The sequence below is a fragment of the Odontesthes bonariensis genome, chromosome 1 (genome assembly GCF_027942865.1).
Source record: "Odontesthes bonariensis isolate fOdoBon6 chromosome 1, fOdoBon6.hap1, whole genome shotgun sequence".
NCBI classification, from domain to species: domain Eukaryota; kingdom Metazoa; phylum Chordata; class Actinopteri; order Atheriniformes; family Atherinopsidae; genus Odontesthes; species Odontesthes bonariensis.
In genome coordinates, this window is record NC_134506.1 from 31091874 (window position 1) to 31108729 (window position 16856).

At 38.4% G+C, this 16856-nt stretch overlaps 1 protein-coding gene across 1 annotated transcript; it reads right to left on the reverse strand.

The window, feature by feature from the left end:
- Positions 1-6874: 6874 nt before the first annotated feature.
- Positions 6875-11614, reverse strand: scamp5b (secretory carrier membrane protein 5b). The gene is made up of 8 exons (XM_075471799.1): positions 11468-11614; positions 11007-11066; positions 10776-10895; positions 10083-10109; positions 9339-9495; positions 8563-8664; positions 7861-7978; positions 6875-7586 (listed from the first exon to the last, which is right to left on the reverse strand). The coding sequence occupies exons 2-8, from the start codon at positions 11011-11013 to the stop codon at positions 7407-7409; spliced, it is 711 nt and encodes a 236-aa protein (XP_075327914.1). The 5' UTR covers positions 11014-11066; positions 11468-11614; the 3' UTR covers positions 6875-7406.
- Between the last annotated feature and the right edge of the window lie 5242 nt (positions 11615-16856).

A 16856-nucleotide genomic window follows, 5' to 3' on the forward strand; every position in this document is an offset into this window, starting at 1 on the left:
AATTGTGGCGATGCAGTGAATGGAGAAAACATGAGGGAACACCTTTTCTAGAGCTTAAAGTGATCTGTTATTTCCAAATAAGGGTTGTATGTGGCAAATGGCCTCTGGATCAAATTTCTGGCCTTACCAGGGCAGCAGGACACCACTGAGATTTTACAGTTTCTGTACTGACTGCACAGATTATGCTTAAAATGGAGGCTGCGGTGATTCAAGAAGTACGAAGGTTGTTAAACCTGTGATTCGTCACTATTTACCTCCACTGGCATCTATGTAAAAGTGGTGCCTAAAAGCAAGCTGTGGTTTTAAAAAATAACAAACAAAAACAAGATAATTGAATGACCATAACTTCTGATCAGTTCATATTTCCCATCAATCCTCTCCTTTATGGTCTCACATTTATTTTACTTAAGTTGTGCAAAGCCACAAGTTTTACTCTGATGACAAGATGACTCACTGATTCACACCAACCGTAGCCTCCCCTTCCCCGTCCCATTTCAGCTACAGCCAGTGTGTACATTAGTTCATGACGAGGTCACGTCATCAAGGAGAGTTTATGTTTCAATTTTGATTAATATAACTCTGGACACTTTGCCTCCACAATCTGCATGTAGCTCGTGTCCAAGCCTTTTGACGCTTTTACTAAACACATCTTTATTTCATAGAATCGACTAGTTCTGTGGCAGTTTTATAATAGTGAGCATAACTTTTTTCCATACATTGTACATGATTTCAAAAAACATGTTCTAAGTCCATCTCAAGCAGAATTTTAAAACACTCTTTGCACAGAAAAGTAACACAGTTTCTTCAGATTAGTTGGACTTTCCCTGCATGAAAAAATAAATGATATAAATGAATAAAACCACTCTCATGTGAACAGTTGGCATACAATAGGACATGGCTGAAAGACACTTCCAGTCCTCACCGAAGTAAGTCTATGCAGGCATTATTGAATTTAGTGGAAAAGAGAAAAGGGACAAGTCTATGAGTTGATATTGCCAATGTGAAGAAGAAAAAAAAAAACTCCCGACTTGAGGTCTAATTTCTGCAGAGCCTACTGTGTAGAGATTCTGTGGGACAATATCAAGGCCACAGGTAATTCATCTTCTGGCTCCAACCTAATTAAATGACTAAAGATGTGAAGAAATCTTCATTTCCGAGGAGATAAACACATGGCTGCATAGGATAGGTAAGAGGAATAGCTGGCATTGTAAAGCATAAAAAAAGATGCCGATGAGAAAATACTGGCAGGGAGATAGTAGAGGGCTGAAGACCTTTGAATGGTGAGCAAAAAAAGGAAGAAAAAAAATCAGTCTAGTGATTTACATGCCTCTGCACTTGCTGGCTCATTTGTTTTGATGATAGCTCATCCTGCACACAGAGCTGACTCCACCATATATATCTGAATTAACAAACATTCTGCTGCTTGTGTTAACACACCCCATCGAATGACATGAGCATTATATGAGACGAAGAAGCAGCTTGTGTCAAAGACACAAGGCTCATTGGAGTGCACTGGCTGGCAGTTTAAATACTACCTGGCTTGTCTTTGGTGTCTGCTGCAAAAAGACTTCTATCTCACATCTTAATTTCCTCACTTTCCTCTCCCATCAATAAGAGGTATGCAAATTTAGGATTCCTCCAACATACCTTGGAGTCCTCGTGGCTACAACAACTGGGCAATTAATTCTCATTAAGGCTTTCCTGTCTTAAAAGGCAGGAATTTAAGTTGGGATATTCATGTTTATCGTCTGAGGCAATTGGAACAAATGAGAACACCTTGTGTAGGCAAGACAGACTTTAAGCCGCTGTAATCGAGTAGCCGCAGATTCTCCTGATTTTCCCAACCTCCCACCCCTCTGCTGGCTCCACAGGGAGTGTCAATGATGAAGTCGGCCACGGGGAGCGACGGCCCTGCACCACTGTGCTCAGCCTCTCTCCCTGCTGACAGGCCCATATTTCACCAGACTCATTCTCAAGCCTCTACTGTCACCGTTTCCTGCACTGTCAGGGGATGACTCCCATCATCAGATTGGTGATTTCACAGGCTGGTGGCAGCAGCATTCCTTTGTGGTAGCTGACAGTCATGGCCTTGCTCCAGACAGCTGGGTGACCCCCCCCCCCTTGGGTTGGCTCTTATTCCTCTCATCATGCACACGTAAAGATGATCTGGGGTGGAAATCTCATGAATGATGCCAATTGCTTCAGGGGTGCAGCTGATACATGTATTTTATTGAGTTTTTAGCAAAAAAAAAAGTTTTTAAAAGTCGGAGGGCAGTTCTGTCTGCACCTATATTGTGTTTCCAGAGCTGAGCAATTTCATCCATTGCTTTCTTGTTAAAGGAATACTTTGGCATGTCAGAAATGTCCTATTTCTAATAGATTTCCGATAGATGAGATGATATATGATATTTGTGACCAACAGTTAGCTTAGCTTTGCATGAATACATTAAACAGAGGGAAATAGATTGACTGTCAGCAAAGAGGAACTAACTTCTCTCAGCAAGAAAGCAAACAAACATAATTCTACAAAACTGTCTATTTAAAGGTAATGTATACACCTAGTGTAAACATGCTTTTTGGCAGAGTTAGTATAAATATTGGATAAGTCTGGACTTGACTGTTAGTTACGTTGATGTCAGGCCCCAATACATTTTGACAAGGTAAAATATGTTTGAAAAGTTGGCTATTTTCATCGTTTTTAAAGCTGTTAAAAGTAGCGCTCCTTTAACCCTAGAACACTAAGGTACATTTTTGTAATATCATCAATAACGGGTATTATATACACCCCCCAAAAAAATTCCTCATAATAATATATTAAAACACAACAATACATGGCAAATTTGAGTACTCTCATAAAACAAAACAAAAAAGGTACCATGCAGGGACCCTTTAAAAAGGCTCTAAAATAAGTGAAAAATTAGGGAATCATTAATGAGTTTAAAAAAAAAAATCAATAATGCAGTTGGAAACGTGTTCCTCAGTCCAGCGATTCTTAGGACATGAGCAGTGCATGATTGAAAATCACCCAACATTAGTGTTCAAGGGTTAAGATACACCTTCTTCATTTTTTATCTTCTTGTTTACATACATTCTTTCTGATTTTTAATGTTTTTATAATGTTCAATCCTACTTTTGGTGTGTTCGGACCAAATATAAAGTGAACTGTGTGCGCGATTACGTATAAAGCCAGTGGACAAATAGTAATAAATGCAATTTTTTGCCATTCGAAGCGAATTAACGCGAACATGTATCCGTGCAAGTTAAAAACCTTTTAAAAGTCAACTGCAGCAAGAATCAGTAGATGTATTTATGAATTAATGACAGCAATCTAATAGATAATGATGGACAAATCGAACATTGCTGCTAGTGTGAACTCCATGATTTTACAGCTGTCATCTACAAAGACAGAACTATAGAAGAGCAAGCATCGAGAAAAGTAACTGGAGCTGCAGGACTACCACGCAAATTCGAAAAATGCGTATCAGTTACTGCATCAGGCATTTTGAATGGGAGTCAATTAGAGCAGGAGATGTTTTGGAGCCATCACCATGTGGTAATAATGTTAGCACACGTTTAGACACTTCTTAAATCAACTTGTCCATCTTTTATAAACTCAGCAATTCTTTTAAATAATGTTAAAAGTCTAATTCCTATTCTCAGTCTTTGAAAGACTCAGTGAAGTTATTCATTTTTACATTACTCTTTTCTCATTACCAATAACATCTTGTAGGAAGTTCCATCATCTCACAAAATCACAAGTGTTTGTCTTTTTGCTGTTAAACCATCATTACCAGCAACCAATTCACATAGATTTTCAAATGGACACATTTTCAAACAATTATAAATATGATTATTGTTTTTGTTGTTTTGTTTTTTTTCCTTCTCCATTCTATTTTAAGCTGGCATGATCATTAACTGCCCAATTTGCAGGCTGCAGATGCACATTCTCAGGGGCAGAGTTAAACGACTCACTCCCACACATTCAGTTTTTCTTGAGGTCATTTTGTAAACTCATTTGTCTAAACGTTTGTTTTGAATTCTTGCCATGAGCTGTATTTTCTGTGCTGTAAATTACCATGTTGAAGAGTAAATGTCTCTACATAACCTTCTCCCTCATCTAAACTCTTCAATTGTACTTCCGGGATGTCTGAGGGGGACATTAGCTCCATGTTTAAATCTGTGTGAGATATCGACAGATGTGCTGTCACGTCTCTGTGTTTCCATGGTTTCATGTCTGTACACCTTTGTTTAGGCAGTGATGTGTATATCTGGGTGTGTATGTAGTTCACAGCATGGTAGAGCACTTTATCTGCATCTCTGAGAACTGAAACACAAAGACTCGCTATGTCCAGTCAACTTCAGGTCATACTGTGGCCTTTATAAGCACCTTCCTTCATTCTTTCCTACAGCTTCTCTGCACTCCACTGTCGGTGTAACTGATCGTGAGGAGGAGCTGCATGTCAGAAAAGCTTAGGTGTTAATGCAACATTAGCTTCATAATTAACTCAGTCGTGATTTCCGTTTCCGTTTATCTTTTCTAATCTAAAGACCAGGTTTCAGAATGTTGTCTTTTTCAACTTCTAATTATCTTTGTGATACCATAGGAATCACTGAGAGAAAAATACAGTCTGAAGCATTTTTTTTAACATACCCGTGTTAAAGGTACTTTAAAAAGACATGTTGTGTATTTGTAAATGTACTGATTTGGATCACAATCTCAGAGAATAGATGGGCACAGTGACAGACTGGATCTACATCCATCAGCTAGATATAAACATGACTCCAGATTAACAATGATTTTATTTCTCTTTGTTAGATGTGTAAAAAAGCTTTCATTGGTGAACAAGTTGACAATAAGATGGGTAGCTGGGTTTTGAAATAAAAGTTTCAGCTTATAGGCTAAGACTAAGAAGAGGTTTAGATAGACAAATGCAACAAAGCCATAATATAATGATACTGGGAAAAACAGGTCAGTGGAGGACAACATTAAGTGTGGTGAGACCAAATGCTTGTCTGTTTTCCTTCACCAGCACAGAGAGTCACATACATAAAACTGCAGTACAGAGGCTAAAGAGTAACGTGGCTTATTTTGGAATCACATATCAGATTAAACTTAGGCCCTATTGCTATAACATGGCTTCAGTAACCACCAGCCTAACTTGTGTGATTTCATGTTCAAATGCAGTTTTTGATTTAGTAGAATGAGACGATGAGAGGTTTTGTTTCTGTTCAGCCTTGATTTGTTATGTCTGTTCGCCTAAAGTTGCAAATCTTTTCCACTACTCGTCACGAGAAGCGTCTATATGTTCAAGAATCTTTCTTTGTTGGTGGCTGCTGGTGGGCCCGCGGGGTAGCAGTATTGGAGTATAATTTCATCCCCCACTCCACAGAGTAATTCTATCACTCTTACAGCCCGGGGAGAGGCAGACAGTAGCCACAAGAGCATCCACAGATAAATCCATTTCAAGTGTATTTTGAATTTATTCTCTGATGGTCTCCTGCTCATTGGATGTCAAGGGAGAAATTGTGTTTGCTGCATGTTAATTTGTATCCAAATATAACTTTTGGTGTGGGCAAGTGGTATCAATCAACCTGACATTCTCAGACTTTTTGCATTTTTGTGCAGACTTCACAAACACTGAACTTGGAAGCAAAACAGGGCATACATAGTGCCCCTGGTGGGTTGTCTGTGGGACTGGTTGACCACAACTGTGGGCCAATACTGCCACCTAAAGGCGTAGGATTTGCATCATGTTTATGATTTCCAATCTCAGTAAAGTTTAATGTGACTAAAGTACAATTTGCTGTGTGTAATGTATTGGAAACAATTTAAAAAAAAACATTTTGATGATTGAGTAGAATGTCCCAAATTAAACAGGCAAATATGAAAAAAAACAATCAAATAGCACGAAATAGTCTTCAAATTTCATTTGCTAAACCAAAAAAAAAAGAAAAAAGAATAAATAGAATAAAGAGAAGCTTGATTTAAATGTTTCCAAATCCCATTTAGGTAGAAATGCTTGAGCATCCTCCTCACCAACAACTGTTCTCTTAGTCTGTACAAACCATGATTTTGACCCTGTCCTTTACTGCTTGGATTTTATTTTATTTTTTTCAAAGGCTTATTTGGGGGCTACTGCCCTATATTTGATAGTTGATGGACAGGAAAGGGGGCAAAGAGAGTTGGGAAAGACAGGCAGCAAAAGGCCTGAGGCTGGGACATGCTGCATAGAGGACCTTCAGCCTCTATACACAGGGCTCCTGCTTAGCTAGTTAAGCTGTACAGCGCCCCATGTGTGTATCTCTGTTAGCATTATGCAAATTTCAGCTGAACAAAAACTGCAAACTGTGATCTGTGAAGGATGCATAAAAGGTATGTGTTTATAATGGAGATTTTCATTTCATACTAAATCCATCAGCGCCTCTCTGTGGTCAAACAGGAGAAGTCAGGTTCACTTCAAGACTCAACATTTAAATCTTACATAAGAGCACATGCTAAGCTGACATTCGGTGCAAGACTTTCACGCTCCTAAATAAACCTATTGAGTGTTTGAATTGCTTTTCCTTTTCTGAATTTAATGCAACCATAAAACTTATATAAACTTGTCATGTTAGTGGTGTTTCCAGTGTAAGGTAGACTGATAACAGGAAGCATTGTGCACATCAAAGAGGCAGCTTCTCCTAAGTTCAAAGTTGAGCCTGGAGGAACTCTCAAAATTGTGATCATCAGTTACTACTGAAATCAACTTGAAGACCTGCAGTAATACAGTTTCTTATTGTAAAACAGAGACTTCCTGAGAACACTGCTACATTATTTAATTTCACAGTACAATCAGTGACAAACAGTTTATAAATACACTGACATTTTGCTGAGATGAAAGAAAGTAAAATTATTTCAAGTAAAGTTACAAAATTGCATAGGATTTTTGGTCCACTTTTGAGTTTTAAACACAAGAAAAAACTAAAGTAACAACTTGATAGTTTATAATCCAAACAGTACAACAACAATGTACTCAATATATGTATCATTATTAAAGGTAAATGTATTGCGTATGAAGAATTGATGGAAATTTCATTCACAAACATTTGTGGAACTGCAGGATCTAAATCAAAGCAGCACATAGCTCCCATAATGGAGCAACTACAGAAACACTTATTCAAAACTATTATTTATTTCAAAAGAAAAAAAACATCATATGAAATTGTGTGATACACCAAATATATTTTTATGCCCTTTGATACAGAAAGGCAAAAATCAGTTTCCCACAGATGTTCAGTGCCCTCCTCTGTTTTTTCCATCCTACAGACTTTAAACTTGATAATGGTTTCCATGATTGGAGATCATGGAACTTGCAAACTTCCAAATCTTTGGCATTACATCTTTGACACCTCTTGTCTTGACGGTGCTACATCTGGTTTTCATTATATTGTGGGCTGGAGTACTGCTCCTGCATGGCTCCAGCAGCTGCCCCCATTGCGGCCTGCTGGGCTGCTTCCTGGACATGAGGGTTCTTCCAGGCTCCTGTGGCCCATTCCTCCTGAGCTTTGGACATGCTGGCCCCAGTGCCACGGTAGAAATTATGGATCTGCATGCACGGTGGGATCACAAGTCATCATTAACATCATTATGGGCGGAAGGTAAGTGGTCTTAAGCACTTTCATTAATGCGCATATGGTTTGTTAGGTTCTATTATTCCAAATCATTAAGTCTGTCAACCAATTTGCTTTTAATTGCCTCAAAGGATTCTGTCACTCTGGTGACAAACCTAACAATATAAACAGAATCAATCTCATATTCAGGCATGCCGTTTATGTTTTTATGTTCATTTCTACACAGAAAAGCACATGTTAAACTCTTACCTTGGTTAGTGCAATGAAGGACAGCGAAGCCACAGCAGTGAACATAATTGTAGGGATCAGCATGATTAATGCGATAAAAATGTTATAGCTGAAGAAGGAGATGGTGGCCAACCAACCACTGAAAATCAAAGAAAAAAAAACAACTGTTACAAGTGTAGGTTTGAAAGATACAATCTGAATACAACAGGAACTGCTGTGATCTGTTATTGGATTATGTGGCGATCATCCATATGAAACCACAGTTGAACATCTGGATGCTAAAGGCTTTTTATTGTTTAGTTTTATTACTCGTGCATTAGAACATCCATTTGCACATTGTGACATTTATAAACTTTATGGAGGCTGTAATATTCATTTCTGATCATCAGCCTGAGTCAAGCGATATTTGACGACCACTTTAACAGCCTCTCAAAATCTAAGAAAAGGGCTATCATAAAAGTTATGTCTGGGCAAAATTTAATGGTGAAGTAACAAAACTTTTTTTTTTTTTTTTGTGGACATTTGTGCCATATTTGACAAACGCTTTACAGATATCACACACACAGGAACGGGAGTGTGAGTATTTTTTCGACAAACCGAAATGATAATACCTTTTTTTTCCAAACATAGTGACAAGCATGCAAAAATTCTGATTCTGATTCAGTTACTGTCAGTCAATATGAGGCATGATAGCGCCGTTCATTTCTAATCTCTGACTCTTACCATACTCCCCATCCTGGGATCCCTATGCTCTGGATGATGCTGATGCCAACTTGGGCCATAAACACAAAGAAGAACAGCATGAAGTTGAAGGAGCTGTCATTCCTAAGAAAAACACAAAAGTTCAATAAGCATTTATACTTACATAGCCCTAAAGCAATGTGCCACGCCTATTTGCACCTTCCAGCTTTTTGTATGTACACATACACATGTAGAGGGGGCTTGGAAGAGAAAATGTTAAGAACCCTTGTTCAAAACAACAGTCATTTTCCCCAATTGTAATCTGGTGAGGACAAAACACACACAGGCCAAGAAGATAAAAAAAAAAAAAGTTCGGAAATTCAAAATGATCATGCTCGTGTGATGTGCAGTATGTCCTAAAAAACTTGTTGGTTTTTTTTCTAAGAAAGGGATGTTCTTAAGAAAGAGGGGACAATCCAGCAGACCTGACACAGGACCCGAGGGATGCATCTGGACCTTCAGTTTATTCATCTACTGTTCACTGAAGCTTGCAGTAGAAGCTTGAAGATTGTAGTAGAACACAGTAAATATTCACAGTCACAGATATTTTGAATAGATGATCTCATATTTTGGACATGAAACTCAAATTGCCTCAAATGAGTTGAATGACTTAAAATTCAAATTCAAATTTAAATGTCATTCTTTAAATTGATACAACTTTATTTCCGGTTACAACCAGAGCATTGTAAAAAAAAAAAAAAAACACAACATAAAAAAATAAACATAATAAACACTGCATAGAAGTGCTTTTTTCTTACTTGAAGGCCTTGTAGATGGTCCTGAACCAACAGACATAGGAGCAAGGAGTGAACATGAGGAGCCAAATGAGGGCCAGGCCAAAGTTGGTCACTCCCCCTCCACCAAACATCCAAACAAAGCAGGCAATGAGATTCACAGCAAGGGTTGCACTATTCACTGTAAGAGCAGCACAGAGGAATTTCAGACACTGATGTAAACACAGACAAACAAACATCTATTTAATACATGCACATGCAAACGGAGAGAAGAGTTTGATTTGAAAGAAAATTTGAGGGTATGTCAGAGTAGTAAGCATCAACATGATATGGCCAAAAGATGGTTTGTGTCCAGACTTTTAGCTTAAACATTTTCTTTTATCTACACTTGGCTCTTCTTTGGTCTCTGCTCTCTTGTCCCTTCTACTGTCAAAGGAACCATCAATGATGGCCACTCACTTTCAAATGCTGGCCCATGGCGAAGAAATTGGGTTTCACCAACATAAATATAAATACATTCTTTAAAAGTCATTCTCTTTAGAAAACACCAAATGCACAACCAAAACAAATGACTGTTGGTTTCAAATGATTTTCACAAATGACACAAGAAGAAGAATGCAAAGTAAAATCTCTCAGGTGCAACAAGCAATGTGCACACCACACTCGCACATTGAAACATTTATGAGAGAAAAGCTACAGAAAGTTGCCACAAAAGATAAATAAATGATTTCACTTTTGAGCAAACTGGGACTTTCAATACCTTCTTACGTTTAGCTTTTTTGAAAAAGAAGACACCTGTAAGGAGAAAAGATAGTTCTACATGAGAGACACATATTTTCTGTTATATTCCATACAGAAAATCTCTCTGACAAGGCAGTCAAAACTTATATAGAGAGAAGAGGCTCTTCTGAACTTGTTGCATTTGGATAAAAATGAGTTGCAACCTGGCATCCACACCTGAGCTCCCATTTTGTGATTTTTTTATTTTCAGCTGTTTATTTGCTTGTTCCCATGTACTAAGTTAGTATTGTGTGGCAGCAGTGCACAAACGTTGGGCTTTTTCTTGCTTCTCTCCCTGACCTTTGTCCTCTTGGGTGACTTCACACACAGGAAGGGAGCTTCCAGAGGAGAACACCATTGTGCTTCATATTTACAGTGTAATAAACTAATAAACTCATCTGCTCAGGGCGGTGCAATGACTCTGCGTATTTACTGCATAAAACATTGTCACATGACAAGCAATAAAGCTGTTCTTGGATCAAAGCAACAACAAATAAACCTTATCTCTACTGTTACAATGACCTTATAGTGAGCTGATCACAAAGGAAAATACACTCAGGAATCAATCAACATGAAAATGACATTGATTCATTTTTAAAACATAAGCTCATAGAAGCCTAGCACAGGTTAAAGTGATAATAGAGTGCCATAACCAGTTGAGAATCAATTGTAGCCACTCACACATCCACAGGTGGTACATTTTCTTGCACATGCTGCGGTGCTGTTCGGGGATCTCTTCAAAGTCTTGATAGAAGCATGGCTTGAGCGGAATGAATCCAGGAATTGGAGGGAAATTGGGCTCTGCAACAAATACCAGACACGCAGACGATATTAGTCTCTTTATAACTCGCTAAAAAACCAAACAATAAAAAACTAAACTTTTTTTTCCCCATGGACTGTTTAATTACTGACCAGCCATGTGGATACGGTGTAGTTTCCCTTTGGATTTACTCCTCCTTCTGACCTTTCAGCCTGTCAAACAAGGGAAACTTCAGGTTAGTGTAAACTACTGTAGCTGACAATTTGCAGATGCTTTGTTATGCACTCACTGGAGTAGGAGTGGATCATGCAAAACCTGGCATATGCTACAATAAGAAAGTGTAACCAGAGGGTGTCATGGCTCATCGCGCTGGGGGATTTATTGTGTGAGCCCTCCGGCCACGACTGTTGATAATATCCGAACGGCACAATCCTTCCGGCTTCATCAGCCATCAGCAAATGCTAAGACAGACTGGGCACTAGAGCACACAGTCACATGTAAACTGTTACCAGATGAGGTGCACCCGTGCATAGTCGCTACACACGACGGATGTTTTATGGCAGGCTATCGCCGCTTGGAATTAAGGTTTCTTCGGGAGACCTAATCTGCTTACCTCCTCCAGAGAGCAGCCGCTCTTATGTGTAATGTGCTCTCCCACGGAGGCTCCACCTGCGCGTTGAAAGCTCTGTGAATGATAAATCCGCCGGTACCTACAGCAAAGCTCTCAGACTGTTATAATATTTTTCTTCTGCACTGTATAACTGCAGCAAGAAATTCTTGGGAACCTAACCCCTCGACCAATCACCTCGCATGAGTCTGCTGTCACTTTGATTCAGGCCAATAGGTGGATTACTCTAATCCTTGACGTTATATTGTTGACCCAATCACGTTTTAGTTCCCTGTCCATGGTGCTGAACACGGAGATTAGAAAAACAATCTGTACAGTACCGACTGCTTCTCTAATGTAACAAACACCTTGCTGACAATTAGAATAGCTGTGAATGTCTGACACACTGTCTGTTGTGTATTCATGTATTTCATCAGGAGAGTGGCAATAATATAAAAATATGGATATCCAGGTTCGAATCCTGCAGCTCCTGTAAACGCAATCCGGTTGTCTTTAAACCGTCTTTCCTCATTTCCTCTTAATTTCCATAATATTTTGTGTAAAGGTCATTTCAATATGTGAATTCTACAGCTCCACATGGGTCAGGGTTAAGGAGTATGTCAGCTAATTATTCATTTTAAATGAAGGAATTGATATACACAATCTTTAGCACTTCACAGGTAAAACATTGGCCAGATATGTACAGAAGCAGTTAAGCTGCTGGCCCATCGCAGTGTGTGGGATTAACTAACTTCTCATGGGATTTACTGACTTCTAGTGGTGAGGTTGCAAATTGAAACCAACTCAATACCCATCAACCATCCCTTCAAAGTCAAAAAATATAGTGGCCACAACAACTGCAAAAATAGATGAATAAATAAGAAAGTAAATCAATAAACTCTCTCAATTAAGTGTTTGCTTTGTTTGCTCTGGGCTATGGTAGAAACATGTTGGTGCAACATTGCAGAATCCACAGAAAAAGGCTGGTGAAATTGGTAGAATGCTCATTTTAGGACATTGAAAAGACAAAAATTTTTTTATTTAACTGATTCCACACCAATTAAAGTGTTGTCATCAATATTATGTTGTATTGCTGCTAATAGAGCCCCATAAATTATACACACTGGTACTTTGACTTACCACAATTAGCAGGCTTGAATGGGGGAATTGTATTAATTATATCAGTGAATTTGTTCACTACCTCTTACTACTGCCACTGAAGTACAACAACATTTGTGGGTCCATCAATCCCCGAGAACAATTAAAGGTTGTCATCGTCACACGTGATTAAGCTGTGTGTGATGATGGTGACAAGCTGAAGGTTAGAAGCTTTAATCATACAGGTATGTCAAGTTATTCCATCAACCAAAGCTACAAATTGGCACACATGTGCTGAAAAAGTATGAAGTAAACCACATACTCATAAAACAGGACCTTTTTTCACTACAAGTCATAAGATCAAGAGAAACATAAAAGGTATTACACTGGATTATGGACTCAACAATTCAAAAACATGAATGGCACTATTGTTCTTAAATCATTCATTGGTAGAAGAACTTGTGTGCTTAGGCTTGTTGTCTTTTTCGGATGATCCCTTTTGTCTTTGGTTTCAATTCACGGACAGCTGTTCAGTAGTTTTCATTTTGAATTTCCATCCATCCATCATCTGCCCCTTTTCCTTTGAATTTTTTGGTTATAATTCAGAAATCATTGTTCCATCCTGATGGGTCATGCAGTCCCAAGTGTGGCAAAACAGGCCCAAAGCATGATACTACCACCACCACCATAATTTACAGCATTTGTCACAACCTTTTGGCTTGGCCATATCAACGATAAGTGAGCATCAGTATTCCTTTTGGGCAATAGTGGCTTTTTCTATGCAGCTGCATCCTCACTATTGTTTAGTGTTATAATGGTGGACTTATGGAGACATGAGATTGAGATAGAGAGAGGGACTTAGTTACTTTGAAAGTCACTGTCACTGACCTCACTGAATACTGAATTGGTTGATTTGACTGATGGAGTCCAAACTTTAGAGTTCTGTTAGTGAGGTTCTCAGACATATCATGTGTATAATATGCCATAACACACTTCCACAAATGAGTCGTGTGGATCAGACATTAACAGATCTAACTGCTAATCCTATAGGTTTATAAATCAGCACCAAAGTAAAAAAAATAAAAAAGGATGAGTTTCAAAAGTTAGTATATAGTGAGCCAAAGGAGGCCTCCTGACAGAGTGGAAGATGATTTTTTGACAATCATTCATTCATGCCAAGTTTCAGCTAATGAGCTTTAAACTCCTAAACTACTTGGTTAGGATTAGATATCAAAAACTACTTGGTTTGAGGTAAAAAAAAAACAAAAAAACATTATGGTTAGCCTTTAAAAAAAGGAATATCTTAGAAATCTCATCTTTACAGCTCACCAAGATAGTGAGTTTTGCTGTATCTGCAAAAAACAAAAATATGGTGTAGGCACATAAGAATATACTTTTTTTTTAAAGTTGTTCTTAGTGCCACAAAAAAATGTTACATTTCTGTTTATTTTAAGGAACACAATAAAAGCTCTGTGACTATTTCATGATTTATCATGAGACCATAACTGACACGAAGCATCCTTATCAGGCTTTTTGAGGTTAACTTTGGTAGAGAATAAGAGACCATTTGAACTCCATCTCACTTTTTAATGGACTCTTTCAAGTAGATGAATCTGTCTGCTTTTTATACACTAAGTGTCCCTCAGAATAAAATGAGGTGCTCTGACTGAACTAATAAGTAAAGTAAAAGTTAAAGTGCTGAAGGGACAGTTTTTTTTTTTATCATGGTTCTCATTTTCAGCAAAATTTTTATTGTGTCTTCTTTTCTTTAAAAATAAGCAAAACTCATCTGCAGTGTACAGTGTTTGTTTCAGAAGTGTAGTGTATACCAGGAACAGATGACCCTGTGAGATCACAAGAAACCATCAGGTATGGATTTCTGAAGTCTCCGCTCTGCTAAGCTGGCCATAACAATAAAATCAATTGGAATTTGCATTATGACATAGCAACACTCTCTGTAGATTAAGAAAAGGAGCGGATAAAAAAAAAAATTGGCATAGCTGTCATTTCAAGAGAAGAAAAACTGTGTCAGTGCCACTTTGCTGAAGACATTGGTTGCAGCAGTTTGCTGAAAGCTTTTAGTATAACTGGGAGCTAGGGGCCACACAGAGACATACAACCACACACATGCTCACACTCACTCCTCGGGACAATTTAGAGATACCAATTAACCTGACATGCATGCTTTTGGACAGTGGGAGGAAGCCAGAGTTCCCGGAGAGAACCCACCCATACACAGGGAGAACATGCAAACTCCACACAGAAAGGCCCCAGCAGGGAACTGAACCTGGAACCCTGTGAGACAATGGTGCTAACCACCACACCACCCTGCAACCCAAACCCAAACCCAAACCAAAACCATATATTTTTCTAATTGTACTGTAGTTTAACATGTTAACTGAGCCTTGTAGAGGCTGAGATGGACCTCTTGTGCTTCATGCATCTTGTCTAAGCATTGTACAGTCCGACCTTGGTGTCAACTTATTGGAACGTCCATTCTACCGGGAGGAGTGGCAGCTGTCTTTCATGTTTTCCACTTGTGAGAAGTCTTTCTTTCTGTAGAATCATGGACTTCAATTTTTTTTTCAAATGGCTTTGTAGCTTGTTTCAGATTAATAGTAGCAATTACTTTTCTTAGATCACTTTTGATGTCTTTCCTATTTAGGACTGTGTAAATATACACTTTTAATCAATTACATTTGAGTACCAGTCCCTGGCTCCTTCTATATGGTCAATTCATCAGTTTCTCACATATAGCTTCTGCATTTTGACCCAGTATGTGTTGAAAATATAATGATACGGTGCATTATGTCATGTGGAGTTGTTCATCTGAGGTTGCATTTACTGAACTCATCTGATTCATAACATCTTTGAATTGAAAGAGAGTGTACTTCCCTTTTTATATGCCCATTATCACTTTAATGTGAGCAACAACAAAGACCTCGGAGAAACAGAATACATGAGACCTTGGGTGTACAAGCCAGCAGTAAGAGGGCTGGAACTCTGGAAACTGTGGGCAGAAATTGTCATTTTCAAGGCAAACAGAGAGGGCTACTAAGGAGGTTAGCCAAGACTTGGGACTCTAAGAGTGGAAAAATGCCAGGGCACTTAGATGAACTGAACAGTTTTGGCAGCTATGAAATATGGCAAACACAGGACCAGCAAAGAAAGTGAACTCTGCAAGGGCAGGCCAGGAGCCTAACAAATCAGGGACCCAGAAATTAACACTCTCGCTCAAGGCTGGCAATAAAGGGTATGGTCCCTCATGTGGCTTATCCTCCAGTGGGCCTTTCATAGTGTGAAATATTCAGCCAACTGAACAAGAAGGCAAGGCAGAAAGAGTACAGTGTATAAAGTGTACAAAGATAGAGCAGTTTTATATAAAACAGGAAATGTCATAAACCACCACAAAAAGCCTGAGTGTATGTAATGACAACAACATTTCACAGACATATTTAATCAATTTTATTTTATTAAATATGTCTGTGAAATGTCATTTCATACATATTTAATAAAAAAAACAGATGATCTGTTCTTAAAGTTAATTAACAACAGGTCTTCAACATGAATGATCATTAGCATCCCAGAGAGAAAAAATTACTGAGGTGGGCACATCAGTGTTGAGCATATTAATGCTAGGCTATGGGAATATACAACTTTTGGGGCAACATATGCTTCCAAATTTATATGGTTCAGTGAAATACCTGGCCAATGTCAAACCACATTCCACATATATTTTAACAACATAGTTGCATAGTAAAAAGGTTTGGATTCTAGACTGAAAAGTAGCTGTTAACAAAGGATTTTAAACTCAAGTCTCTTGTTTAGTCATCCTGTGACATTCATCAAGGCCCTCCTACAGCCACCTTTTGAGGAACCTGAAGAAAACCCTCTAGGTAAAATGTGTAAGAATAGCAAAAGGTGCCTGATAAGGCATGCAATGTACAAGCATTGAGAAGAGATCATTTTGGAACAAACAACAGCAGCTGACGACCTGGGAATTATGAGGTTCAAACCAAATCTTTTTATTTCCCTAGTTCCTAAACACCTTCAGATTGTAGTTAAAGGAGGTGCTAATCTATTTTATATATTCTGTTTAGTATAAGTGTTATAAAACACAAAAACAAATTAGACACAGCAGTCAGAAAGTGCTGCAAGAGACTTTTTAGATACCACAATAAAGTGCATCTTACTGCTGTCGTTGCAATAACAACAAAAGTATCTACAGTATATACGTCGACAAATAAAATGACCTGTTCGTGTCTTGTCTTGGTTAAATCAATCCCAAAACACAAAT